The 26,176-nt window shown below is 49.5% G+C and overlaps 8 protein-coding genes across 8 annotated transcripts; 4 read left to right on the top strand and 4 right to left on the bottom strand.

Annotated features, from left to right (window-relative positions):
• Positions 1-704: 704 nt before the first annotated feature.
• Positions 705-2,624, bottom strand: N7520_001335 (uncharacterized protein; the record flags this gene model as incomplete). The annotated part of the gene is made up of 1 exon (XM_057135270.1): positions 705-2,624. One exon carries the CDS (start codon positions 2,622-2,624, stop codon positions 705-707), a length of 1,920 nt encoding a protein of 639 aa, XP_057001206.1.
• Positions 2,625-4,843: 2,219 nt separating this feature from the next.
• prm1 (pheromone-regulated protein PRM1) lies at positions 4,844-7,033 on the top strand (the record flags this gene model as incomplete). The annotated part of the gene is made up of 1 exon (XM_057135269.1): positions 4,844-7,033. One exon carries the CDS (start codon positions 4,844-4,846, stop codon positions 7,031-7,033), a length of 2,190 nt encoding a protein of 729 aa, XP_057001205.1.
• Positions 7,034-7,384: 351 nt separating this feature from the next.
• Positions 7,385-9,273, bottom strand: N7520_001333 (uncharacterized protein; the record flags this gene model as incomplete). Its single annotated transcript, XM_057135268.1, has 10 exons — positions 7,385-7,468; positions 7,528-7,643; positions 7,701-7,728; positions 7,794-7,991; positions 8,039-8,253; positions 8,306-8,449; positions 8,532-8,863; positions 8,912-8,984; positions 9,053-9,092; positions 9,148-9,273. 10 exons carry the CDS (start codon positions 9,271-9,273, stop codon positions 7,385-7,387), a joined length of 1,356 nt encoding a protein of 451 aa, XP_057001204.1.
• Positions 9,274-9,883: 610 nt separating this feature from the next.
• On the bottom strand, positions 9,884-14,075 carry N7520_001332 (putative xanthine dehydrogenase HxA; the record flags this gene model as incomplete). The annotated part of the gene is made up of 3 exons (XM_057135267.1): positions 9,884-13,522; positions 13,579-13,782; positions 13,845-14,075. 3 exons carry the CDS (start codon positions 14,073-14,075, stop codon positions 9,884-9,886), a joined length of 4,074 nt encoding a protein of 1,357 aa, XP_057001203.1.
• A 430-nt stretch (positions 14,076-14,505) lies between these two features.
• Positions 14,506-16,354, bottom strand: N7520_001331 (uncharacterized protein; the record flags this gene model as incomplete). Its single annotated transcript, XM_057135266.1, has 2 exons — positions 14,506-14,572; positions 14,631-16,354. The coding sequence occupies 2 exons, from the start codon at positions 16,352-16,354 to the stop codon at positions 14,506-14,508; spliced, it is 1,791 nt and encodes a 596-aa protein (XP_057001202.1).
• A 734-nt stretch (positions 16,355-17,088) lies between these two features.
• Positions 17,089-21,568, top strand: aarA (L-aminoadipate-semialdehyde dehydrogenase; the record flags this gene model as incomplete). Its single annotated transcript, XM_057135265.1, has 5 exons — positions 17,089-17,460; positions 17,519-18,992; positions 19,046-21,039; positions 21,095-21,219; positions 21,271-21,568. 5 exons carry the CDS (start codon positions 17,089-17,091, stop codon positions 21,566-21,568), a joined length of 4,263 nt encoding a protein of 1,420 aa, XP_057001201.1.
• A 603-nt stretch (positions 21,569-22,171) lies between these two features.
• On the top strand, positions 22,172-23,044 carry N7520_001329 (carbonic anhydrase; the record flags this gene model as incomplete). The annotated part of the gene is made up of 1 exon (XM_057135264.1): positions 22,172-23,044. The coding sequence occupies one exon, from the start codon at positions 22,172-22,174 to the stop codon at positions 23,042-23,044; it is 873 nt and encodes a 290-aa protein (XP_057001200.1).
• Positions 23,045-23,719: 675 nt separating this feature from the next.
• N7520_001328 (ATP-binding protein) lies at positions 23,720-26,051 on the top strand (the record flags this gene model as incomplete). The annotated part of the gene is made up of 4 exons (XM_057135263.1): positions 23,720-23,802; positions 23,849-24,081; positions 24,133-25,667; positions 25,716-26,051. The coding sequence occupies 4 exons, from the start codon at positions 23,720-23,722 to the stop codon at positions 26,049-26,051; spliced, it is 2,187 nt and encodes a 728-aa protein (XP_057001199.1).
• Between the last annotated feature and the right edge of the window lie 125 nt (positions 26,052-26,176).

Raw genomic sequence — 26,176 nt, 5'->3', positions numbered from 1 at the left:
TACGTCCTACGAGGAATCTACATCTATCTAATTACTGATTGTCCCAAGGAAACAAAAGCAACAGCGAAAAGAAAAAAGAGAAGAAAGAAAGAACAGGAAACAAAAAACAACGCGATAAGAAAGACGCTGCAGACGCTAAACGCTGGAAACTTTTCCACTAACGAAACATGAAAGTGCTTCAATCGTGCTCTGTTTGTAAACAGGAACAGGCGAGAAGGACAGCAATAAATGAAACGAAAGGAACGAAAGAGGAAAAGAGAAAACACCAGCGAAACGAACAGAGCGAAAAAAAGCGAAGAAAAAAGCAGATAGGAAAGGGACTAGGTCGTTGAGTGCAAACGGCACATGCAGTCAACAAAGGTCTTTCAGTCCAATTCTCTCTGATGAGATCCCGACAGTGCCATTGGCAGAATGTCATCGAAACGCAAACACACAGAACAGATAGGAAAGGTCCCGGGTCGTTGAGTGCAAGCGGCACATGCAGTCAACGAAGGTTTTTGAGTCCAATTCCCACTGATGAAACCCCGATGGTGACATCGGCATGAAAACGCAGAGCATCCATGATCTGAGCTGTACAAGACACCTTGACCACACACAATAAAGCACTCAGCCTAGATATGGACCCCTTCCCCCACAAGAAACGGAAACGAGCCATCACAAGGATTACAGCGTTGAATGGGTCGATATTCTTATGAACCCGGAGATCAGTATGGACCCTCGATCTCCATGGGGCCGGTACCCTCCCCATCCCAACCCTCGCCGCGACGGAAAAATCGCCGGTCCTGTCGAGGGACCCATTCTCCGTATCCTACACCGCAGATTCGTCCTTGAAGAGATTGACAATCAGGGTGGGTGGTTCGATTCGCACGGAGGATCCAATACTGGGCCTCCATGAACTGGCAAAGGCGTTCGAAACCACGACCCCAGCCCCAATCACCCAACCACTGTTTGCGATCAGCTATGCATTGGCGATCGAGGCAATGCTTCGGAGGGAGACCATTCCATTCGGTGGGGCATGCATGGCTGTAAGAAATCAGAACTTTGACGCCTGTCTCGCGGAAAAGCTGGTCTTGGACAATCTCGTCCATATTGCCCGTCCAAAGATGCCGAATCCGGAGGTAATCGCGAATCATCTTGTAGAGAAAGTTAACCAGGCTCTGGACCTGAACCGAGGCGAGAAGGCAGACTGCAAGACAACGGCGGAACTGGTCTCTCTCGGCGGGATGGTTCCAGCGAATTGCTTGCAACACACGTGGCGAGCAGAGCACCTCGACCTCCCCCGGGAGTGTGGCAAATCGATCCTCATGGTCCGCGAAGATGAAGTAATCACCTTCTATGAAACTGGTGCTGAACCAGATAGACTGTCGATGACGCGCAGGGTGGCTCCAATTGTCGATGCATGGGATCGCAGGGGGACCAGCCATAACATCATCCGGAATGGAATGCACTTTGAGAGGCCGATCCACCATCAGCTTCCCGCACCAGGGCCAGTGGAGCTTGACATCCTCTCGGAGGTGTTCCTTTGAGCAATATCGGACTGCCGCCAAAGGTCCACAATAAGGACAGATACAAACTAGCTTATCCCAAAGGCGGCACTCGTTGTGGCAGCTTGACATAGCACACTCGATCGAAAGGATTTCAGTATCCTCAGCAGAGGAAGCTTGACGGGCTGCATTAAGCGCAGCAGCTTCTCTCGCCTTGTGTGGCCGGTATTTCTGGGCGGCCCGGCCCGGAAGCTTGACGGGATTCGCAGCTGAAATGCCTTGGAAGTTTTTCGCTGGCTCCTTGGCCGCTTTGTGGTAGTGCTTCTTTTGAGCACCACTGGGAACAGGCGTACCGTCCGATCTGCCGGCTGTTTCCACCATTGCTTTACCGTCGGGCGTCTGAGAAGGGCTCAAGGAAGTTGAAGCTTTCCGTGGGGTTTCTCCCGCTGGTATCTCCGTGATAAGGCCGGGCGTGGCTAGGCTGCCAACCCTAGCAGCGATTCTCGCCTCGGAGCCTTGTTCTGTTGACTCAGAATCGGATTCCTCCGCATGAAAATTCAGGTGCCTAAAGTTAAAGACAGTAAGACGTCTGTTTGCTGGCATAGTAACAGCTGGTGGTGGCTGGGCTGGAGAACATGCCGGATCGGTTGAGATAGCTCGGCTCGTTCCCGTACTTTCATCACTCGATGGACTTCCGACTGAAGTGGAAGATTCGTGGTCGACAACGAGTGATGATGCCTCAGCATGTACAGTCGACAGGGAAGTTTTTCGGGCAGTGGTCTGCGTGGGTTCAGTTGCCAGGCGGGCATTGTGCATTTTCTTAAGTTCCGCAGCCGTCTTCTGGGGGTGCTTTTTTCCTTGAACCTGTTTCTGTGGGTTTTCCGGTCCAAATTCTGACTCCTGGCGTACTTTCACTCGCTCCTTGTATTTACCTCGCTTGACCTGTTGACGAAGCCAGACTGCGTCGTCACGGGTGGTCGGAGCACTGTTTGACCGGTGGTGCCCACCGTCCACATTGGACGTGTCTTCAAGATCGGCGGGCTGAATGGAGGGAGAGGGTACTTGAGCCGAATCAGATCGGTTGTCGGGATTGCTGGCTGCCCTGACATGCGCCAATGGAGTGGTGAGGGAGACTTCCATTGCGGGCAATGACCTGGTGGGAGATGGAGCCGCTGCGGTAATATTAGAAACTATCCGTTGTTCTTTTGAACACGGCACGGGATATGTATGCGTACCCATCTCGTGAAGGCTGAAACCATCCTTAGGGGGGACTAAGTAATCACTCATTCTCAACTGTTCTGTTTGAAAAGACATGTGAATAACGTGTTTAAAGTAGTGGGAGTGGACTGAACAAATCGGGCACTGTTGATGTGAAGGGAGGGAGAAAATGGTGTTGTGGGTGAAGTTAAGTTCTGGATATCGTTGCTTACCTTCTTCGGTCTCCAGGAAAAACGCTCTCACGGGAGTGCGTGGGTCTGGCGTAACGAACGGAGGAGTGCATGGGTCATCAACCGCCGTATGGAATGACCCCTCCTGGGAGAAGTCATACAGGCTTTGATACGCCGACGACCCTGCAATACCCCCGTCCTCCGCCACGGCTCTTACAGCTCTTGCGGCTCTATTCTTTTTCTGCCTCTCTCGCTTCCAGCTTCTAAGGCTCTGGTCCTTAACGACTGGCTCGGCTAAAGGCGATTAATAACCAGTTGAATCTTGCATATAAGGATTCTTACCTGCAGCCAGCTCAGCGGTTTTGGCAGCTTTAGCGGCTTTGGCTTTCTTGGCAGCCGCCTTTCTTCTCTGCCTGCTTGGTCCGGTCATACTTGTGCGCGTAAATTCATTGCTGGGTTTCTTCAAATTTCATTCGCGGCGTATTTCGTATGTGGAGATGTGGAGATGTCGAAAGATACGAAGAAACGAAAGAAACGAAAAAAGGGGATGGGAGGGAGTAGTAGGCAGTGGAGGAGAACATCCAGCACTTGAAAAATACGCGTTTGGAGATACGTTTAGAAGAGATAACGCGTTTTGCCAGTTCTTCACTTCACTTCAAACACTCTCCTTTATTAATTTCAAATTAGTTTTCACATCTTTAATAGTTGCTTACCCTATTACCTTATCTTTGCCCCAGTATAATTATGAGTACTAAGTACCCTCTGAGTAATATCAATTTGAAATTAATTATTATATCTCCGAGTCTTGTATATCAAGACTCAAAAAGTAGAGTTGTAAGTATATACTGGTCTTCTAGCCTCACTGCCTACCTTAGATGCTACTGCCCACCTTAGATGCTACCCACATGGTCACTTCTCCAGCTACTTGGTACCATAGTATAGCTAAAAGTCATTGGACTCTTAATATGAGGCTCTGCTAGAAGTAGGGTAGATCGATACACGTGATGTGTATCAAATGACGTATGTCACGTGACCAACCAACAATAATCTATCTCTTTCTTTATGATAAAGTATTCCAACTCGAAACTTTAGAAGTTACTATGACTATTTTATTCATGAAATATTTTTTATTTTATTTTAATGTAAATGAGCCATTCATTATGTTATTAATACGCTGGGATTAAAATCTGATTTCAAGTTACCTAGGTAAGGATAATTTTCGAGGTATCACTCATAATTAATATGGTTAGATTTCTAGAACAACTTAGTAGTACTAGTAAATAACGACCACTGTACGTCTACCTATCTATATATGATGTTAGTCACAACATTTTGAATATTGCTACTATGAATATGGCTCTTGTTTGAGCCCCAGTGCCTTATAAGTAGATGATTGGCTGATAGCGGCGGGCGCTAAGCGCTGGGCTATATTTGGATCTCCACCAGTTTTACAATGACAGGAGCCATCTACGCGCTTTGTTGGCAGGTGAAACAAACCACCCGTTGTTAGTCTCCGTATTTGTGGCAGTCTTTGTTTCAAAAGTCTATGACTCACTCTTAATGGTCATTCCAAGTGTTAAGCAGGGTCGTTGCCTGCTTCCGATGGGTCACTTCTTTGTAGTAAGAACTGGACCTTGCGTAGATCATGTTAGCGCCAGTCCAGAAATCGATCTTATTTAGCTTGCTCTTCATAATATGCTATATGTAGTCCTACATACGCCTTTATTTCCAATGTTCTGACATTTGCATTTCCTTATTTCTTTGCTGTTCTCGTTGAATATTTCTCCACATTCACTCATCGCTGGTCGACGCAACATGCTTACTGATTGATCCATACTATTTATTCACTCGATCTCTTTATTTATTAGCTTTCTTTATTCCTGATCCTACTTGACCTGCTCTGTGACATTCTCGACACGATTCCCATCTTTTCACATCGTCCTCAAGTCCAGTCACCACACACCTACCACAATGACTCGATCAATATTTCCTTTGCTTCCACCGTACGGTGCACACAATCCGGCAGATGGGCGGATTATCCCAGCTCATCCTGATGGTCTCACACCATATCTCGGGCTAAGAGCCCGACTGTCCCAAGTATGGATCAATCGCTGGACGATCTTGATTCTGCTTGTTCTTGTTCGAATCCTTCTCGCGATCGGCAATATACGAAGCGACATGGCCAGCGCCAAACGGGAAGCCCTCTCGGCATGCACCTCAGTCGAATCCATGGGCAGTGCTATGGCGTCGATGCCGCATTACCTCGCGACGGGAGTCAACGAGCTGGTTGCCGCTGGTGTTACTGATGCAGTCAGCGGTTTGAACACCATGCTAGATCTAGTTCTTACTGCTGCCGAAGAAATGATTCTTTTTGTTCTCAAGATGATGTACCAAACCTACCTCTGTCTGATCACCCTGGCTGTACAAGGTGTGGTGGAAGCGGCAACAGTGCTGATCGAAGATGTTGTTGATGGTGTGAACAAAACGATCAAGGCTGCTGAGTCGGATATCACCAGTGTCGTCAAGACATTTGAAACCGCTCTTGATGATGTGATTGATGTGATCAATGACTTAGGTGCTTCTATTCCAACCTTGAATCTCAACAGTTCTCTCAGCGAGCTGAACAGTTGGTCCATTCCTTCATCCGTCGATACGAGTATCAGCAAGCTCAATGACTCGATCCCTAGCTTCAGTACCGTAGAGAACTTCACTGAGACTGTGATCAAAACGCCCTTTGAAGATGTCAAAAAACTGCTGAACAATTCCCTGGGCAGCTACAGCTTCGACAGCTCCGTCCTTTTAGTCCCCGCCAAGAAATCGTTGACGTTTTGCAACGATAACGATGGAATCAACAGCTTCTTTGACGGAGTGACAGATGTCGCTATTACCGCCCGAAAGATCTTCATTATTGTTTGCATCGTCGCGGCCGTCCTGGCCTGTGTCCCCTCTGCATACCAAGAAATTAGAAGATGGCGCCAGATGAAGGAGAGGGCACAACTCGTCCGAAAAGAAGCCCATGATCCCATGGACATTGTCTACATTGTTTCTCGACCATACACTGCTGCCGCTGGTATCAAAGCCGCAAGTCGATTCAGTAATAGTCGCCGACAAATTATTGTCCGGTGGGCAGTTGCATATGCAACCTCAATGCCAGCACTCTTTGTTCTCGCCCTGGCTATCGCATCCTTGCTGGCCTGCTTATGTCAATGGATTATCATCCACGAAATCTCAAAGGAAGTACCAGCGCTTAGTTCCGAAGTAGGCGAGTATGCCGAAAAGGTGGTGTCAGCCCTACAAAACGCATCAACAGAGTGGGCAGACAGCGCAAACGGATATATTACAAACTTCGACAAAGAAATCAACACGGACGTTCTTGGATGGGTGAATACAACCACCACCGCAGTCAACACAACTCTCAATGTCTTTGTCGAAAAGGTGACCGGTGTCCTCAACGAGACCTTCGGAGACACAATTCTCGCAGACCCAATCGAAGAGGTTTTCAACTGCCTAATCGGTCTCAAAATCGCCAGTTTCGAAAAGGGTCTGACCTGGGTTTCGGACAACGCCCACCTCGATCTCCCGCTATTCCCGACCGACGTTTTCTCCAAAGGCGCAAACGCGAGTATCACAAACGGGACTGCTGACGATAGTTTCCTCTCTGATGCAGGCGATGAAACATCCAACAAGATAACCGAGGTTGTTGACGATGTTATTCAGACGCTGAATGAAGCACTCCGTCAGGAAACCATCATCGCAGCATCCATCTTCCTCATCTGGGTAATGATCGTTCTGATGGGTATTTTCCGCGCAATGTTTCTATGGTGGGGTCGTGACCGTAATCGTGGTGATGGTGGTGGTCATGCTATTGACCCTGTGCCTAATCATCCCCTGCCGCCACCAGATTCTCGGGGCTTCACCGAAATTCCTCTGACAGTCATGCCAAAGCTTACCTCCGGGAGTGGGGGTGCTGCTCCAGCTTCAGCTCCGGTGTACCAGGCTAATGAGGCAGGGGCTGTCGCTGTACCGAAGGATCCATTCCATGATGTCCATGCGTATCCCGATGAAAAACTTGGGTTTGCCGGACAAAGGACAGCTCTACAAGTAACATCAGAGCCTAGTCTGAGGCAGAGTAATTATGTGGAGTATGATGTGAAGGGATGAAGAAGATCATAGAATACTAGTCATGGCGTATTTCTTTGTTTTCCTTTCACCATAAGCATTACGGGCGTTTTGTGTCTTAGCGTTATGTCGTTTCATCGTTTTGTACTATGATTGTTCAATGTTTCGACACGAAAATTTAGATCCCACAGATCGCAATCAAACTCAGTAGAATTTTTATTCTTCGTGAATATCAACATTAATTGATTATCTTGTGACCCTATAAGTCATCATAGTGGTAGTGCAGTCGTCGCTAGAAAAATATATCATCTATGCGTAAAACCAAACAAAATGCCAAACTTTTTTTTTACGTGCTGTCGAATTAACAATAGGTAGGCCGGGATCTTATGTCGTTCAAACGTCATTAGCGCAAGACCAAGACGAGGAGCTAGAATCGTTGTGAATCGCGACGCCAGATACCCACAGACCCAATCCGCACTAAAAGGCCAATTAGTACGAGTCTTCCGTCCGTATCAAGGACACAAGAGTAAACTCACAATAGCCAAAGCACAGCCAAAGACACCAACATTGATGATGGTCAAACATGTCTTCTTCCAGTCCTTGAAGTATTGGCCCTTGTTCATGTGGAACCAGAAAACAGCAGGAAGACCGACTATTTAGCATATTAGCAATTGAGGTAGAAGCAGGGGAGGATTCTTTGAAAACATACAGCTGAACCAACTTCCGAAAAGAGCACTCTGTAAAGGTAAAATATTCTCATTAGTCGTGGTTCTTATCAAAGGCGGGATTTCATGAAACATACGATAAGACTCAATAAGTCATTGAACACAGGAATCGACTCTGCAACAACCCAAGAGATGACCCAAACACCGAGGCAGATAGCGACCCAGGATCCAATTGAGAGGAATGTGTTTTTGTGCATCTCGTCGGAGCCACGGAACATGCGCACGTAGATGTATTTGCAAGCGACGTGGCCCAACACAACTCCAGAGAGAATGGTCTTGCTTTGTTAGCATGCATATGTAATATTAGGGCAGCTGGACTCACGGTTGGAATAGCAAGACCCCACGCAATCTTGCTCATCAGAGGGCTCAAAGACAGAATAGCAGGCGACTCAACATCAGGTCCAACGTAGCGGTAGATAATGAGAGCGCTGATTAGGTAGAGAACAGTGTCGATAATCTGAAGCATAGCAAGAGACTTGTTGAATGTTCGAGGGTCTTCGGTCTCAGACATGAAACCAAAGTATGCGATGTGAGCGACTAAATTCAACGTTAGTTATCTCATCCCAATTGTTACAATGTTTCAACGTACGGTAGGCGAAAATAATGTTGGTCACAGCCAAGAAACCCTCGCGGAACCCAACATCCGTAGTGACCTGGATCGGGATATGACCCTTGCTCTCAACGCCGGCGGTGATCATGGTCAGAACAGTTGCAACAAAGACACTCAAAAATGCTGCCGATAGGTTAATTCAGCGTTCTTCGCGTAATCAGATTATAGAGCGATATAATGCGCCCTCACACAAGACTGAACTTACAGATAACAGACATCACGTAGACCTTGTCCATAGTACGGGGCAAGGCGCCTAGGAAACAGATGACCAGACCGACGACACCAAAGACCAAGGTGCAAGTGCCGTGGTTGGTGAGAACATTCATCAAAATGTTGAACATGAGAATGTTACTGGCCATAAGGAAGATCAGGAGCAGCAGCTGACCAATTCCCAGCAATTCGCGGCCAAAGCGGCCCATCAGAAGCTCACCGGCATCACCCATACTGTGAATATGAGGGTGGCGGAGCTTGAACTGTCCAATTTCATAGCCTGTGTACCAAGACAGAGCAGACACGAAGAGAATCACGATAGCAGCGCTGTTGAATATTAGCTTTTATTAACATCTGGTGAGTCAAATCACATACGGAACCATTCCAAGTGTGGCCACAGCAGAAGGCAGAGAAAGAATACCAACAGAGACATTCTCAGCAAGCATCACTACAAAAATGAGTTAGAAAATGATAATATTTGGCGATGTTGTTGGCGATGTTGCCATTGGAACTCACAAAAACCGCAATGCCACCACTTCATAGTCCGGTATTTAATCTTTTGGTGTGATTAACAATGACTCAGAATTGAAGACCATAGGACAAATTCATACCTCAGCGTTGTCCTCATCGCCAAAGACATCATTTTTCGCGTCGAAGGTTTTCTCCATCTTATCACCAGAGAGCGGTCCATCAATCACCCCCTTCCCCTCCAAATCATAATTCTCATCATCACTCATGACAGGCAGACTTGAAGTTCGACGGTTTTCCGTATAGCTCGGGCCTTCTCCGGATATAGAAGTTACTCTATAGGTCGAATTCCGGGAGAATAAGAAACCCGAATCTCAGCAATTGAAGAGAAGCTATGCCAGCATTGACGAATGATTATTTCCAAGTGCGACTTTACCCCAGCTCAAGCCAAGAAAATTTTTGAATGCGCTTCCGACAATGTGGAGCCTTCAATATTTTTTGCCCGTTTTTACTGGGCTGCGGAGAGTTGCGATCGTCTATGTCCGAATCCGGCGAATCGGTTTGCCGACGGGAAAGCTTACATCAGAAGGCTTTTGTGGCTTTCTAAGATCCGATCGTTCTATTGGTCTTTAAGATGGCTAATGATAGTTAATCTTGAGCTTAAATAAAATGGTCATATATCTTTTTTCAACTTCCAATCCTTATGTCGTGACAAAACTCGATACGGGAAAGAATAGCATTGGCCGCGGGAAAGCTCTAAACATTGAATACAATCTGTCCATTCTTAATTGATTCAAATGCATACCTAGCTCAACTTATGTTTGTATGGATATTGTCGTACATTCGTACATGCTGTGAATCGTAACCAAGATGATAATCTCAAATCTCAACAAAGAAACTCTGCTCCCCTTCCTTTGGTTGAACCCGGGCTCGTTCAATGATGGGATCGGCGCAGCTGATCCGAATGCGCTCGGGTGTAGCAGGGCTACGCAAGCTCAAGACTTCCTTGACACCCCACTGTTCCCGAGCTGCCTTCAGGGCATCTCGAATAGCGAAGAAAACGGCACTGCCCATGAAAAGTGGCGGCTCACCAATACCGCGCGAACGCTGGATCGTGCGCAGGTTCTCCCATTCCACGTCCTTTAGCAGGCTGACATTGAAAATTTGGGGAATGTCACGGAAGCCCGGGATCTTGTAATTACCAGGTCCACGCGTAAAGATCTGTCCTGAGGCGCGGTGCCAAAGACTTTCTTCGGTGGTGAAAAGGCCCTGGCCCTGGACATAGGCTCCCTCGATCTGACCATAGTCGATGGACGGGTTGATTGTACGACCAACATCCATTTTGATGTCAGCGCGGAGAGGTGTCCAGTCACCAGTTAGAGTGTCAATCTGCACTTCGGCAGCGGTGACGCCTTGGGTGAAGTAGAAGAACATTTGCCCGGAGTTCTCACCCCACACGTAGCCGATGTCGGGAGTTCGGTAATATCCCTGCGCGGAAAGGTTGACACGGTCAAAGTATGCTGTGTGTGCGAGTTCTTTCATTGTCGCGTTGGGCATCTTCTCACGGTAAGGCTTGAGTCGCTCGTTGAGTTGCTCACAGGCGTTGAAAATGGCGTAGCCGTTGAGATCGGAACTGGCGGATGCGGCGGTCGAAGATGTATTGGGAACAGTATTGGTAGCCGTCTCGGAGATGAAGACACTGTCTTGTGGCACTTGAAGAGCCTCCGCAGCAATCATGACCATCTTCGTGTGAAGGCCTTGTCCCATTTCAACACCGCCGTGTGCCACAAGAACACTACCATCGTGGTAAATGTGTACCAAGGCACCTGCCTGGTTCAGGAACAGAGCTGTGAAGGAGATACCGAACTTGGTTGGTACGATAGCCATTCCACGTTTGGACCATTTGTGCTCTTTGTTGTACTCCGTCACCGCCTTCCGTCGCTCGTTGTACTTACTCTCCTCCAGGACCTGGTTATACATCAACGGAACGTGCCAGTCCTTGAGTGGTTGGTGAAAGTGGGTGGTCTCGTCGGGCTGGTACATATTTAGAGCCCGAAGGTCCTCTGCAGGGATGTTCAGATGATCTGCAATCTCTGAAATATAACACTCTGCGAAGAAAAGACCCTGTGGGCCACCGAAGCCACGGAACGCCGTGTTGGAAACGGTATTTGTCTTACAGATTCGACCACGCACGTGCACGTTGGGAATCTTGTACACACCGTCAATGTGTGACAGACTTCTTTCAACAACAGCGCCAGATAGATCCTGCGTGTGACCACCATTGGCATACACATCGGCATCAAGGGCCAAGATCTTTCCCTCCTTTGTCACTCCCACCTTCCATTTGCACATGAATGGGTGGCGTTGACCCGAGGTTATGATATCCTCGTCACGATTAAGCATGCAGCGAACCGGTCGTTTCAGCTTCGCAGCTGCGGTGGCACAGATCCCAGCTAGCTGGATAGAGCGTGTTTCTTTACCACCAAAGCCACCTCCAAGGCGCTTTACGCGAGAGACAATCTTGTTCGCAGCCACACCTGTGACTTGAGCAATGTAGGTCTGCGTCTCAGTTGGGTTCTGAGTGCCACTCCAAACTTCCATTTCGCCATCCTCTGGCTTCCAAATGCAGAGACAAGCCTGGGTTTCAAGATAAAAGTGCTCTTGACCGCCCATTTGCGAAACGCCTTCGAAGACATGATCAGCCTGCTTGAATGCCTCTTCTGTATCACCGCACTTGATGTAACGGTAATGAGCAAAGAAAGATTCCGCCTTGATCGCCTCTTCGATAGTAAGAATGACAGGCAGATCCTCGTATTCCACCTTGACAGCTCGCATACCCGCCTCAGCAATCTTAGCACTGGTAGCCAGAATAACACCGATAGGTTGACCGGCCGTGCGCACCTCTTCAACGGCAAAGAACTGCTCATCCGGAACAGGTGCTCCCCACCAGTTAGCTTCAGGGTTAGGCAGGTCTCTATGATCGACATAATCAACGACACCCGGAATGTCCAGTGCGGCCGCGTAGTCCACACTAAGAATTTTAGCGTGGGCCTTGGTGGATAGTACCATGCAACCAAACAATTCATTTTGCTGCACGGGAATGTCGTCGGTGTACTGTGCCTCGCCAGTAGCCTGTTTAAGTGCCGAGACATGAGGAGTAGCCTTGCCGAGGATCTTTTGCTGGTACTTCACGGACGCCTCGTGGTCCTTCTCCCCAGTGGAGATGGCTCTCTCGATCTCAGCAACCACATCAGGGTCCAGGTCAGAAGACTTTACTTCAAGGCCGGACAGGATATCGTGGTAAAATCGATAAAAGAAGCCCATTGCTAGTGACTTTCGGTAGGTTGCCATGCCACCCGGGACTCCGAAGGGGAGGTTGAAATCAACTTCCAAAGCGCTCATGACAGCTTCCAGCGTTGCAGGATCGGTGAATTTCTTGCCAACTAGAGCAGCCTCTGCATTCTTCGCAGACACAGTCAACGGGGCCATGCCACCGAACACAAGGTTGCAACTAATCACGTCGTTGGCCTCGGATAATAAAATTCGCTGTGCAGATGTGACAATAGCAATGTCATCATCCTTGCGCTTCGATTGCTTGTAAGCGCGGAAAAATTCGCCTTTCTCTGCAGCAAGTGGGATCCGAAGACTTGAAATAATCGCATCTTGGGGTAGAGCTGTCTTTCGATATCCCAAGAAGAATTCCGTCATAGGAATTTCTTTCTCTTCTGAGAGTGATCTGGCAACCAGAGTGGTGTTTGTTGCGACAAGACAGGGATTCAAGTCTGCAATGGGTGACGCAGTGGCCAGATTTCCAGCTGGAGATGCGACATTTCGAATCTGTCGTCCAGCAAAATAGTGTAATTGTTTTTTGATCGCCTTGAAGGGCTGGGCTCGAACGGGTCCATAACGCTTGACTGCCTCGTCACAGACGGTCTCCAAGTCTGTCAATGATATATTTGCACCGATCTCAAGATATTCATCGTGGAATTTGAACTGCTTCAGCTCGGGGATATCGCCCAGATAAACAGAAGCAGCGTAGTTCATCGCTTTGAATTTGATCTCGATCTGGGTTTCCGTGCTTCCTCCAATCAATTTAGCTTCAGGGTGAATACTCTTAATATGCAATAGCTGTTCAACAGTCACGGGTCGATACCACTTCTTCCTCTTGTTGCCATATACAAGGGGTCGGTACTCGTGTTTCCTCAGTGCCGACGGGAATATCAGCTCTGTATCAGGATTATAGGCCTTGAATTCGGGCGCTGGGAATTTGGGCTCCAGTCTCTCCTCATCCTCGGTTGTTGCAGAAAGTCCTTTGCAACAGCCACCAGCGCCTTTTTCCATGCAGCAGCCCGAGCCTCCGTTGGCACTTGCTTTACCACAATTGTTGCGGGAGTTAAAACTCTGAGCGGCGTCCAGGATGGGTCTGTAACCGGTACAGCGACAAAGGTTTCCATCAAAGGCCTCTTCGACCGCATGTTCATCAGGAACAGGATCGTTACGGAGCAAAGCATACAGGCTCTTCGCTTTATTAGCAGGACATACTTTGGGCGTATGGGTAGCCACTAATCACATACCATAATAATTCCCGGGGTACAGAAGCCACACTGACTCCCGTTTGCAACGGCGATCCGCTGTTGGACCGCATGGGGGCTATTCACATTTCCGATTCCTTCGATGGTGATGACGTGTTTTCCATCGATGCTGACCAAGGGAGCGATGCAAGCATTGACAGATGCGTGATATATTTTCTTTGTGGTGGGGTTGATATGCGAAACTACCTGAAAAGCAGCAACTGGGCTCAGCAAGCAATTCATAAACTTATTCTTATATTCAGACTTACCACTGTACAAGCGCCACAACCTCCCTCGGCGCAACCAAGCTTCGTTCCCGTCAACCCGATGCCTCTCAAGTATTCGAGCAGTGTCACTTCCGGGTTAACGGTGTCGACAGCAACCTTGGTGCCGTTAAGATAGAAGCGGATTGTGTCATCCCAGTCCTCAGTCAACTGAGCTAGCGATGTGACCTTCTCAACCGCCACCTCAGGATCCGTATTCAAGATACCGGGCGCCATTGCGACAGATGAATGGTGAAGGAGTGACAGGATACAACAATAAAATCAGGTCACGGCTGTCTTCAGGTGCTCATGTTCAGTCTCTATATATCTCAGGAGCCGCAAAGACCTTCCTAAAGCTCGATGGAAAGGGTCAGAACATATGAAGAGGGGCAAGCAAGTGAACTCGCCCGCACGTCTCGATAGGGAACCCCACTCGAGCCCCCACCGTGGAACTACGGGTATCGCCACAATCCGAGATACGGACGCCTATCAGAACCCGTTGCATTACTAACCACAAGTGCTGTAACCTGTAACCTTCAACATCCAATAGAAATCCATGGCGCCGGAAATGCTGAAAACATCACAGGAAAAAAAATACACACATCACTTGGTATATATATAACCAAAATCAAAAATGGGAGAAGAAAATTAAAAAAAAAGTACAAATTTAACGTGAGCCAGCAAATCCTCTCTCCTCTTCTTCCCAGCGGATGCGCTCAACAACAGACCGAGCCCTGAGAGTATAAGTCAGCAAAAAAGTAGATAATGAATTGGATATATATATAGACTTACCGGTAGGCTTTGACGAATCGCCAAACCTCCGTATCGGCCAGATTCCAGGCCTCAGCGACATTCCTTTTAGACACACTATTTGGCTCATCACTGCTGATAACGCTCCGAGCCTTCTGGAGGAGCTCATATTCCCTGGCAACACCTTCCTGGCTGGGGGTCTTGCTCTGCACGCTTTCTTTGTCACTGGGGGTGCTCGGGTCGATGGTACCGACACGAGGGATCTTGAATCCAAACTGCCATTCGAACTCATCCAGGAGTTTAGAAGGGAGTGTTTGACCAGCTTCGGCAGGCAGAGACTCGACGGTCATCCAAAGTGACGTGGCAATAGCCTGGTCGCCAGCCACAACCTGCTTGAACGCCATACCCCGCCAAGAGCTGCCCATTTCTGGGCCAAGGTCTTCCTTGGTCACATCGGTTAACCACGCATCCCGCTCGGTTTCCCGACGAATTTGGCGCGTGGTGACCTCATCGGAACTTTTCTGCAGGCTGACAAGGGTGTAAGGATGAGGAAGAGTTCCGATGGTGAATAGGAAATTGGTTTTCTTGTAGGTAGAGGGCTGGCTAATGAGCATGGGCTGCTTTGAAGAGCCGCAGGGGCGGCAGTCGGGGAGGTTGGGTGGGCAGGAATCAGGAACGGGAGATTCTGGGCACTGAATGAGTGCCTTCGCCAGTCGTAAGGCGGGTTCCACCAGGGCAGTTGTGTGCTGGGGAAAAGGCTTCAGCACGGCCAACCCAGCTGGGAACGAATTCTGGAAGGTATTATGAAGATGGGAATTGACTAGCTGTGCCAAAAGCATTCGTCCATTGGACGGGCTGTGGCTCATCTTTTCTTGCAATGTCGGGTAGTGGGAGCCGATCGTGGCATGCTTGTAATAAGCAAGGCTGCTGGGGGTCATCACCTTGAAAAGGTCCGGATTGATAAGCTCCCCAAACGATGTGGACTTCTCATCCATTTTCTTGACGGCTCCATCAATTGCCTCGTCGATGCGATGCTTCTCCGCGGAAAAGAGACCGCCTTGGAAGTTCTCGAACCGAACTAAGTATTCTGGGTCGGTGCCTTGTCGTAGAGCCTTCAGTAGATCATCATCATATCGCCCCATTGGAAAGCACTCGAAATCAGCGAGCAATCCAGATCCCATGTGACCCCATGCCAACCAACGGAATACCTCATTCTCCAACTCGGGTGTCATGGAGAGTTTCTGCACCAGTTCATAATGTGGGTTCTTCATCGCATCGCCCGGTGTCAGGACGATTGGTCTGAATCCCTGCGCGAACCAAGCTCGACGCCAGGTCAGAAGGAGCTCTGCGTCGGCCTTCTGGTCCTCCTTCTGCTCGCTGCTGGAGTGTTTCTTGGGATTATATTTGGGATTATAATATGTGTAGATTGGGCGACGCTCGTGTAGGGGAGGAAGGACGGAGCGGTCTTCGTCCAAGGTAATGGCGGAGGAGAAGGGGTTCAACCATTCCCAGTTGCTAAACCATTTGGACTCGCCGCTGGTGCTGTTTCTTTCTTCCGGCGGCGGTTCATGTGAAGGGGCTCGGAACGTCGGAAGCTTTAGATCACTCAGAGAAGGAAGGTGTGGCTGAGGCAGATACTTGGCAGGACCTGAAACTTCCTCTCCCTCGACAGCGGTTTTGGGGATGGGTGAGGATGAGAAGATGAAGAGAAGGAGGGCAACAAAAACAATAATGGCCAAAAGACCTGTGCTGCGATGTGGAATCATCTTGTGTACATCCGATCCACCAGCAGACCTTCACTCAGGTCTGTTGGGTATATAGGTGGTGTCAAAGGAAAAATAGAGCAACACGGGCCAGGGTCGTGAAGCCGCACCCGTGATACTGTTTAGGTATGGATCGCCTGGAGGAACCGGATGCGGCGATTCAGTCCAGTATTGACAAAGAGTTGGCGATGATATCGAATGGAATGAAAGACTCCAAGGTTATTCCATTGATCTGAAATCTCATTCGCACACAAAACTGAAAATTGCGCGCCCTTGACTCAATGATGTCAGTCGGGACAAATCTCCCCTGAGGACGCGAGACCAAGGCTGGACGGACCACATTTTGATGCCTCAGGCATAAAAGGGTCCCAGCTTACTCATATATGCATGCATGGAGTATATTCTATACAACAGTAGTTCTTACTTGAGTTGATATCTAAGATATAAGGTATGTAATAGTTCATTAAATAAAAGTATCTAATTCATTAGATTTCTATTTGAACACGTCCTGTACACTGTATCCTGTACTCCGTATTATCAATGATCTAGTTAACCATGACATGCGAGGCAAAGGCGGTGGACATCTAATTTGTGTGGGGAAAGCAACCCAGCCAATCATTGCTCGTCAACCATAGCGAAATCGGACTTTTCGTTGCCCCTCCGTGGGGATAGTTGACTCATTGTGCTTTTTACGAGTTTCCCGTCAACTTGTACGAAGCATTGTCATCGTTACAATCATGGCTGTGGGAACGGCTTCGTTGCATGACCGCCTCGAAAGGTGGTCACAGCGCTTAAATAACCTGACTGTCTCACCATTGACCAGAGACTACCCCGACACACAAAAGCAAGATGGCAAACGCACTATTGAGGCCTTTGAGTCTGTCAAGCTTCCCAAGGACACTCAATTGGCTGTGAAGAAGCTCTCTGCATCTTCCTCGTCAGATTTCACCGTTTTCCTGACTGCCTTTGTGGTCCTGGTTGCTCGTTTGACAGGTGACGAGGACATCGCTGTGGGTACCAGCGTCGGTGACGATGGCCGTCCATTTGTCCTCCGGGTGCCCATTAGCGCCTCGGAGACCTTTACTCAGCTGTATGCCAAAGTGGACAAGGTAAGATTTTTTATTAATGTATCCGTTCCTCCGCGGTCGTACTGATCATGCTCTCAAGGCCTTCCAAGAAGGTGCCTCCGATATTGTCCCCCTCGGTAGCCTTCGGTCCTACATCCAGGACAAGTCTAAGACCGAACAACCCCCTACCCTTTTCCGATTCGCTGCCTATGATGCCCCAGCCGCCTCTCAGGAATACCCCGCCAACACTTTTGATAGCACTGACCTGGTAATTAACGTTGCACCGGGCAGCTCAGAGGTTGAGCTTGGTGCCTACTACAACCAGCGTCTCTTTTCCAGTGCGCGCATTGCTACCATTCTCAAGCAGCTCGCACAAATTACTATCAACGCGGCTGCAAACCCGGAAGAGGCTATTGGCCGAGTAGACATGATGACCGAGGACCAGCTTGCTCTTCTGCCCGACCCGACCAAGGATCTCAACTGGTCTAAGTTCCGTGGTGCTATTCACGATATCTTCTCTGCCAATGCAGAGAAGCACCCGGAGAAGATCTGTGTGGTGGAAACCAAGTCAAACAACTCTCCCCACAGAGAGTTTACTTATAAACAGATTAACGAGGCTTCCAACATCCTCGGACATCATCTTGTGCAATCTGGTATTCAGCGAGGTGAAGTCGTTATGGTGTATGCCTACCGCGGTGTAGACTTGGTTGTTGCTGTCATGGGTGTCTTGAAGGCAGGTGCCACATTCTCTGTCATCGATCCCGCATACCCCCCCGAGCGTCAAAATATTTACCTGGATGTTGCTCGCCCCCGTGCCCTGGTCAGCATTGCCAAGGCCTCTCGGGATGCTGGTGAGCTTTCGGATATCGTCCGTTCTTTCATCACCGAGAACCTCGAGCTCCGCACTGAGGTGCCTGCCCTTGCCCTTGAGGATGATGGAACCCTTGTTGGTGGTACCGTCAATGGTCAGGACATCTTCGCAAACCAGGTTGAGCTGAAGTCTCGCAATGTTGGTGTTGTGGTGGGCCCTGATTCGACCCCGACCCTGTCTTTCACATCTGGCTCGGAGGGCCGCCCTAAGGGTGTCCGTGGACGGCATTTCTCTCTTGCCTATTATTTCCCCTGGATGTCCGAAACCTTCAAGCTCACCCCCAACGACAAGTTCACCATGCTGAGTGGTATTGCGCACGACCCCATTCAGAGAGATATCTTCACACCCTTGTTCTTGGGTGCTGAGCTATTGGTCCCAGCCAGGGAGGATATCCAGAACGAGAAGCTTGCCGAGTGGATGCAGAAGTACGGTGCCACTGTTACTCACCTGACTCCTGCTATGGGTCAGATTCTGGTCGGTGGTGCCTCGGCGCAGTTCCCTGCTCTTCACCATGCCTTCTTCGTTGGCGATGTTTTGATCAAGCGTGACTGCCGTTCGCTCCAAGGCCTGGCTCCTAACTGCTTCATTACAAACATGTACGGTACCACCGAGACTCAGCGTGCTGTGAGTTACTTTGAAATTCCCAGTTACTCGAGTCAGGAAGGTTACCTTGACACTATGAAGGACGTGATTCCAGCTGGCCGTAAGAACCTCTTCCACAAATTTACCTTGACGAATGCTTACGTTGTTTTGCAGGTGGTATGCTGGACGTCCAGATGCTCGTTGTTAACCGCTTTGACCCTACTCGTATCTGCGCTATCGGTGAAGTTGGTGAGATCTACGTGCGTGCTGCTGGTCTCGCCGAAGGCTACTTGGGCTCTCCCGAGTTGAACACCAAGAAGTTCTTGACCAACTGGTTCGTGAAGCCTGAGGTCTGGACTGAGAAGGATAAGGCTCAGTCACAGGAATCTAAGGAGCCGTGGAGAGAGTTTTATGTTGGCCCGAGAGATCGCTTATACCGCAGCGGTGACCTTGGACGATACACTCCTACTGGTGATGTCGAGTGCTCGGGTCGCGCTGATGACCAAGTCAAGATTCGTGGATTCCGTATCGAGCTGGGTGAAATTGATACTCACCTGTCTCGGCACCCACTGGTCCGAGAGAATGTCACCCTGGTCCGGCGTGACAAATTCGAGGAGCCAACTCTTGTCAGCTACTTCGTTCCTGATATGAGCAAGTGGGCTCAGTGGCTGGAGAGCAAGGGAATCCAAGAAGATGATTCTGCTGAGGGTATGGTTGGTATGCTCCGACGCTTCCGTCCTCTGCGCGATGATGCTCGCGACCATCTCCGCAGCAAGCTTCCCACCTACGCTGTGCCTGCTGTTATCATTCCTCTTAAGCGTATGCCGCTGAACCCCAACGGCAAGATTGACAAGCCAGCTCTGCCTTTCCCTGACACCGCAGAGCTTAGTGCTGCCGCCCCTCGCCGGCGCTCGTCTGCAATCCAAGCACTGTCCGAGACTGAGCAAACCCTTGCCCAGATCTGGGCTAAGCTCATCCCCAACGTGACCTCCCGTATGATTAGCCCAGATGACTCGTTTTTCGATCTTGGTGGTCACAGTATTCTTGCACAGCAGATGTTCTTCGATCTGCGACGCAAGTGGCGTGGTATTGACATTAGCATGAACGCCATCTTCCGTAGTCCTACCTTGAAGGGCTTTGCCGGTGAGATTGATCGTCTACTTGACCGAGAGGCCTTTGCTACCAGCGACGACCCTGCTAAGGGTGACGCGGAAGCTCACAATGCGCCCGATGATGAATACTCTAAGGATGCTCGGAAGTTGGTGAGTGAGCTCCCCGACAAATTCCCCGTGCGGACGGAGCCTATGCTCGACAGCGAGCCTACAGTCTTCCTTACCGGAGCCACTGGCTTCCTGGGTGCTCATATTCTCCGTGATCTTCTCACTCGCAAGTCTCCCTCTACCAAGGTTGTCGCCTTGGTCCGTGCCAAGAGCGAGGAGCAGGCTCTTGAGCGTCTCCGATCCACTTGCGCTGCTTATGGCTTCTGGGATGAATCATGGGCCACGGACAACAAGCTTCAAGCAATCTGTGGTGACCTTGGCAACCCGCAATTCGGTCTCTCGCAGGCATTGTGGGATGACCTCACCAACCGTGTCGATGCTGTAATCCACAACGGTGCTCTTGTCCATTGGGTCTACCCCTATGCGACTCTCAAGCCCGCCAATGTGATGGGTACCATTGATGCTCTTAAGCTGTGTGGTACAGGTAAGGCCAAGCAATTTGCCTTTGTCAGCTCCACTAGCGCTCTTGATAAGGATCACTACGTCCAAGAATCCGAGCGTAGCCTTGCGGCCGGTGGTGATGGTGTCAGCGAAGAAGATGATCTCGAGGGCAGCGCAGTTGGTCTCGGCACTGGTTATGGCCAAAGCAAATGGGCCGGTGAGTACCTCGTCCGCGAGGCTGGTCGCCGTGGATTGAAGGGAACGATCATTCGATCTGGATACGTGCTGGGTGATTCTACCACCGGTACGACCAACACTGACGACTTCCTGATTCGCATGATGAAGGGTTGCATTCAGTTGTCTGCTCGTCCTAATATCAACAACACTGTCAACATGGTTCCGGTAGACCATGTGGCTCGCATTGTCATTGCCACTGCCTTCCATCCTCCTCGCACTCCTATCGGTGTGGCCCACGTCACCGGTCACCCCCGTCTACGTTTCAACCAGGTAAGAAGGATATCTCCTTTCTAGGAAAAGCAAGCATCTAATCATTCATTCACAGTTCCTTGGCGCTCTCGAACTCTATGGCTACAACGTCCCTCAGATTGACTACGTTCCGTGGGCTCTGGCCTTGGAGCAATACGTCAATGACGGTCAGCACGACGACAAGGACTCTCAACATGCTCTGTAAGTTTGTATACCGTTTCATTCTACCAGCAAGTGCTAATCTCTGAATAGCATGCCACTCTACCACTTTGTCACTTCAGACCTTCCTGCCAACACTAAGGCTCCCGAGCTATCCGACACCAATGCCGCTGCGGCTCTCAAGGCTGACGCCGCGTGGTCAGGGGTTGATGTGTCTGCTGGTGCCGGTGTTACCGAAGAGTTAGTTGGTCTATACGCTTCTTATCTCGTGCAAACCGGATTCCTTCCTGCTCCGACTGTTGCTGGAGCCCGTCCTCTTCCGCTTGCCCGTATTACCGAGGAGCAGAAGAAGACTTTGTTGAGTGTTGGTGGCCGTGGTGGTGCGGCTTAAAAGCTGTCTATATATATGCGATCTGAATTCCATGCCGCGTTTCTTGCGCACTTGACTTGATTAGTTTGTAGAAATGAGAAATGAAAATATTTGAGTCATTTAAGTATTTAGAAATCATATGTTTCCCCAACGTAGAACATGCTTCACCGGTTGTGCCGATCTCGCCGTTTCTCCTCGGGAAGGTTCGCCCACACGTTCGCCCACCTAGAGAGGCTTTTCCCCCCCTTCCCCTTTCTTACGTTACATTTACCTATTAAAACTTCCTTCTCTATTCTTCCCTTGAATTTCTCTACAATCCTCAACCATCAATTATATCATCATGTCTGCAGAAGGTACGTGGATCAGCGTTGAATTTTAAGCTTCTTAGCGGGCTTTCTTCATCCCAATTCTTTTTTTTCCTTCCCCAACATCTTGTCTCTCCCCCGCTGTACACCGGATACGCTCGGCGCATCGTACCAGTCGTTTCCTGCACCGTATCAGTCGATTTCTGCAGTCGACGGTTAGTGGTGTTGTCTCTCTTTGAATAATCTGGAAGGTCGAGGCTGTATATTTTGCTCTTGTCATTGGCTCCTTCCCGAACTCCTGTTCCCCCCACCGTTCGTCATGAACGTCGCACGATTGGCCGTGCGACCTAGCGCAGTTGCACGCTTCGTGGAGGCAGGGTGCAGAGCAAGCCAGCCATCAAATTCCCCACTGTCATCTCTTCCCTCTCTTCCCTCTCGCATCCCTCGTTTGCCTGAGCGCCTTCCATCCCGTTCTCGTTTCTCGACCTCCACTTCTGTCTTCTGCGCAAAACACAGCCCCTCTACCGCCATCGCAGTTGCCGATCAATCTAACACCAGCTCAGATCGCTATTCGTCCGCTCTGCGACAGAACAAAGAATGGGCCGCCCAGACTGCTCGTGAGCACCCCGACCTTTTCCCTACCCTTGCGACCGGTCAGCAGCCCCAGATCCTGTGGCTAGGATGCTCCGACTCCCGCTGCCCGGAGACTACCCTGCTGGGATTGAAGCCCGGTGATGTCTTCGTGCACCGCAACATCGCCAACATCCTGCACCCCGGCGACCTGAGCTCGGGCGCAGTGATTGAATACGCTGTCCAGCACCTGCGTGTCAACCACGTTGTGGTCTGCGGTCACACTGCTTGTGGTGGCGTTGCCGCCGCTATGGGTAACAAGCAGCTTGGTATCTTGGACCCCTGGCTGCTGCCTCTGCGTCAGGTGCGTGAGCGCAACCTTGCTTTGCTGCAGAGCTTGTCGGAAGAGGAGGCGGCGCTCAAGCTCGTTGAGCTTAACGTGCGCGAGGGTTTGGATATCGTTAAGCAGAAGGGTGTTGTCCTGAACGCGATCCAGGAGCGTGGACTCCAGGTCCACGGATTGATCTACGACGTCGGTTCCGGCGTCCTGCGGGAATTGGACACCCAGGACTCCGAGGAGGTTATCAAGTCCCGATTGACAGCCTTCGCTGTTCGTGATTAGAGGATTTATTGAACCATTTACTGGACCATCTACGGAGAGGAGTTGAAGATTTTGGCGCATGATTTGTGGCAGTGAGGGGAGTAATATAGATCAATTTTTACTTTCGGTGTTATACAGTTGGAAATGACGATTGAACGACAGCCTTTGAGCACGGAGTACAGGAAATGACCGTGCTCTTCTACTTAATATGATCATTCGTCTTATCGGTGTTTATCAGTGAGAGAAACTTGAGGCTCCAAGCCAGTATAGCCCGTAGTACTGGGTTAGAGAACTTAGATAAGCCCAACAGCACGGCATTATAAAGTATATTCATCAAGGAAACTGACTCTTTCGGGAACCTAAAATGGACTGGTCAAGATCCCAAGAGGAGGCGGAGCGCTGTGACTCACGAGGCTCTGCTGACAGCTGGGTGGGGTTTGCTGCAGATCGACCCGCTGAAGAGTTTGTATAAGCCTATAGAGAGCCTTGCACCAACTCAGTGAGTCTACGTGATACAGGCAGCATTGCAGACGTGGCTGCCTTGTTGTCTGTGCAGATTTATTATATTTAGATTACGGCACTTCCGTTCTCTCACTGCTCCTTTTTCTTTACACTTTTCCCTCATTCTTTACCAAATTCCCCGCTTCTCGCCGTTTCTCCTTCTTTTCACGCTTTCTTTCTGTCTGATTTCGAATCATGGCGAATGATACCGACGTTGCAGTGATGCTGGACACCACTGTTACCCCCGAGACTAATGGAAAAGTTGTTGACTCTGGTGAGTTTGGTTGAATTGTCACTCAATGATAACTAACACTGAGGTAATAGAATCCCCAACGATGTGACGAAGGTCAAAGAGACAAACGGAACCTCTGTACACGAATATACTACCCCCGCCAAGAATAGTACTGCGACAAACGGTATTACAACCAACGGAACAGAAACGCCCAGCTTAGATACAGCACAGAAATCAGACAAAGCTTCCAGTGAGAAAACCAAAGACGAGGAATCTGAGAAAAAAGATACCAATGGTACCTTGACAAACGGAGAGAAGAAACCAGGTAAATTATCAGGCACCGACATTGGAAGCGTGTGTGCTAATATACTACAAGAAGACAAGACTGAACCCAAGATTGAAGACAAGGCTGAAACCAAAGATGAGAAAAAAGAAGAGAAGAAATATGAGCCTCATGGTTCCATCTGTGACATCCACAAACTTTATCAGACAAAGCCTGATGAGAGCGGTAACACATCATGGACCAAGGACTACCCAGAGAGCCTTGTAGCACCAGCCGAGGACGAGGAGTCTGCACAATACGCATTGATCGTTCGAAATGCAAAGTGCTATGATGGACGCAAAAGTCTTTCAGTCCATTCAGTTATTGTCCAGAGTGAACCACTGAAGAAGTTCCTCGGCAAAGTACTGGAAAATTACCCCGGCGTCACTACCACGCTCGAGCGACTGGAGTTTCATACCCCTTTCAAGCCACTTGTGCATCGGTGGGAGCAACTTGTCCAACTTCGTGAAGAAGAGCAGGACCCCATGACGAAGACCCACGTTGATCTCCTATACAAAGTTTTCGAAGAAGAACTCCGCGATGTTATTGCACGCCGGAAGGACATGATTCGCAACGGTGTTATCACGCACACACTTGTCTGGACGATCTTTGAGCCTGGAAATGAGATCATTGCCACCAGCGGTGGCCGGACTCGCGCATTCAAATTCCACGACGATGCGATCGACTGCCGTACAAAGGCGTGGATCATCACTGGTCAGTATGTCGATTTCGACGGCGAGGACTTCGGATACCGGGAGGAAGACTTCAAGATTTTCCCCTTTGTTGGCACTGCCTCTATCACGTCGCTGGCCGTCTTTCCGCTGAAATACCATGCCGATAAGGATTCTATTCGGGAGTCTTTAATTGCACGGGGAAAACTTTGGGAAGAGCACAAGGGTTACAAATACAAAGCCTACGAAGGTGTCGCGAATGGCTTCTTCAATGACGAGATCATGAAGTATCACGTCAACAGTCGAGTGATCATCGACACTGAGGCCTTCAACGTCTTCCACCCCACCGAGACTGTTCGTGTCTATGGAGAAACTGACTGCCCGCAACAATTGACCGAGAGTGAGTGGGTCACTGCGAGCCCTATGGTTCACGGGTACTCAATCAAGGACAAGGAATGGTTACAATTCTACCTGGATAATTCGAAAGATATTGAGTGGAATACGCAAGCCTTCGACTCGTTGGTCCTTCCCAGAGGCCAAGAGGATTTCAAAGAGCTCATTCTGGCTTTTGCGAAAGCCCAGTCCAAGCAACTCGATAACTTCAATGATATCGTCCAGGGCAAAGGTCGTGGAATCATCATGCAGCTCAGTGGTCCCCCGGGTGTGGGTAAGACATTGACTGCGGAGAGTGTCGCCGAGGTAATGCAGGTTCCACTCTATGCCATGAGTGCAGGTGACCTCGGTATAAGTGCAGAGAAGGTGGAGAGAAGTCTGAAGGATATCCTGCGAATGATTCCCAAGTGGGGCGCTGTCTTGCTTCTAGACGAAGCCGATGTGTTCATGGAGGCGCGAACCGCAACTGATCTGATGAGAAATGAACTGGTGTCAATTTTCCTGCGAATGCTGGAGTACTACGAGGTATGTTTACCTGGCCCAATTGATACGAGTAGCCACTGACCTTGCCAGGGTATCCTCTTCCTGACTACCAACCGAGCTGAGAACATCGATCCAGCATTCGAGTCGCGTATCCACGTGGCACTTGCCTACCAAGATCTCGATACCACCTCCCGCCGTCTCATCTGGACTCAGTTCATCGAGAGGACGGACAACACCGATGAGTTCACTAGTCTACAGCTTGATAAGCTTGCGCAAGTCGACTTGAATGGCCGGCAGATCAAGAATATGTTAAAGACTGCGGGTCTCCTTGCTTGGTCAAAGCAGGAGAAACTCGGATTCCAGCATGTTCAAATCGTGCTGACTTTGCAGAAAAACAATGCTCACAAACCTACTTTCTACATTTAGCTTTGCTCCTGATACCCATTATCTATCTCTTCAAATAAATCCAATTCATAGCCTAGCTGCTTTTTTCTGCTTCATCCCAAACGATCATGGCCTAAATGCCCCTGCATCTGGATAATAGTTGGTAC

Source organism: Penicillium odoratum (assembly GCF_028828045.1).
Source record: "Penicillium odoratum strain IBT 22623 chromosome Unknown utg000001l_segment0_segment0, whole genome shotgun sequence".
Taxonomy (NCBI): domain Eukaryota; kingdom Fungi; phylum Ascomycota; class Eurotiomycetes; order Eurotiales; family Aspergillaceae; genus Penicillium; species Penicillium odoratum.
The sequence above is the reverse complement of the archived record's forward strand: the minus strand, read 5'-3'. Positions and strand labels throughout refer to the sequence as shown.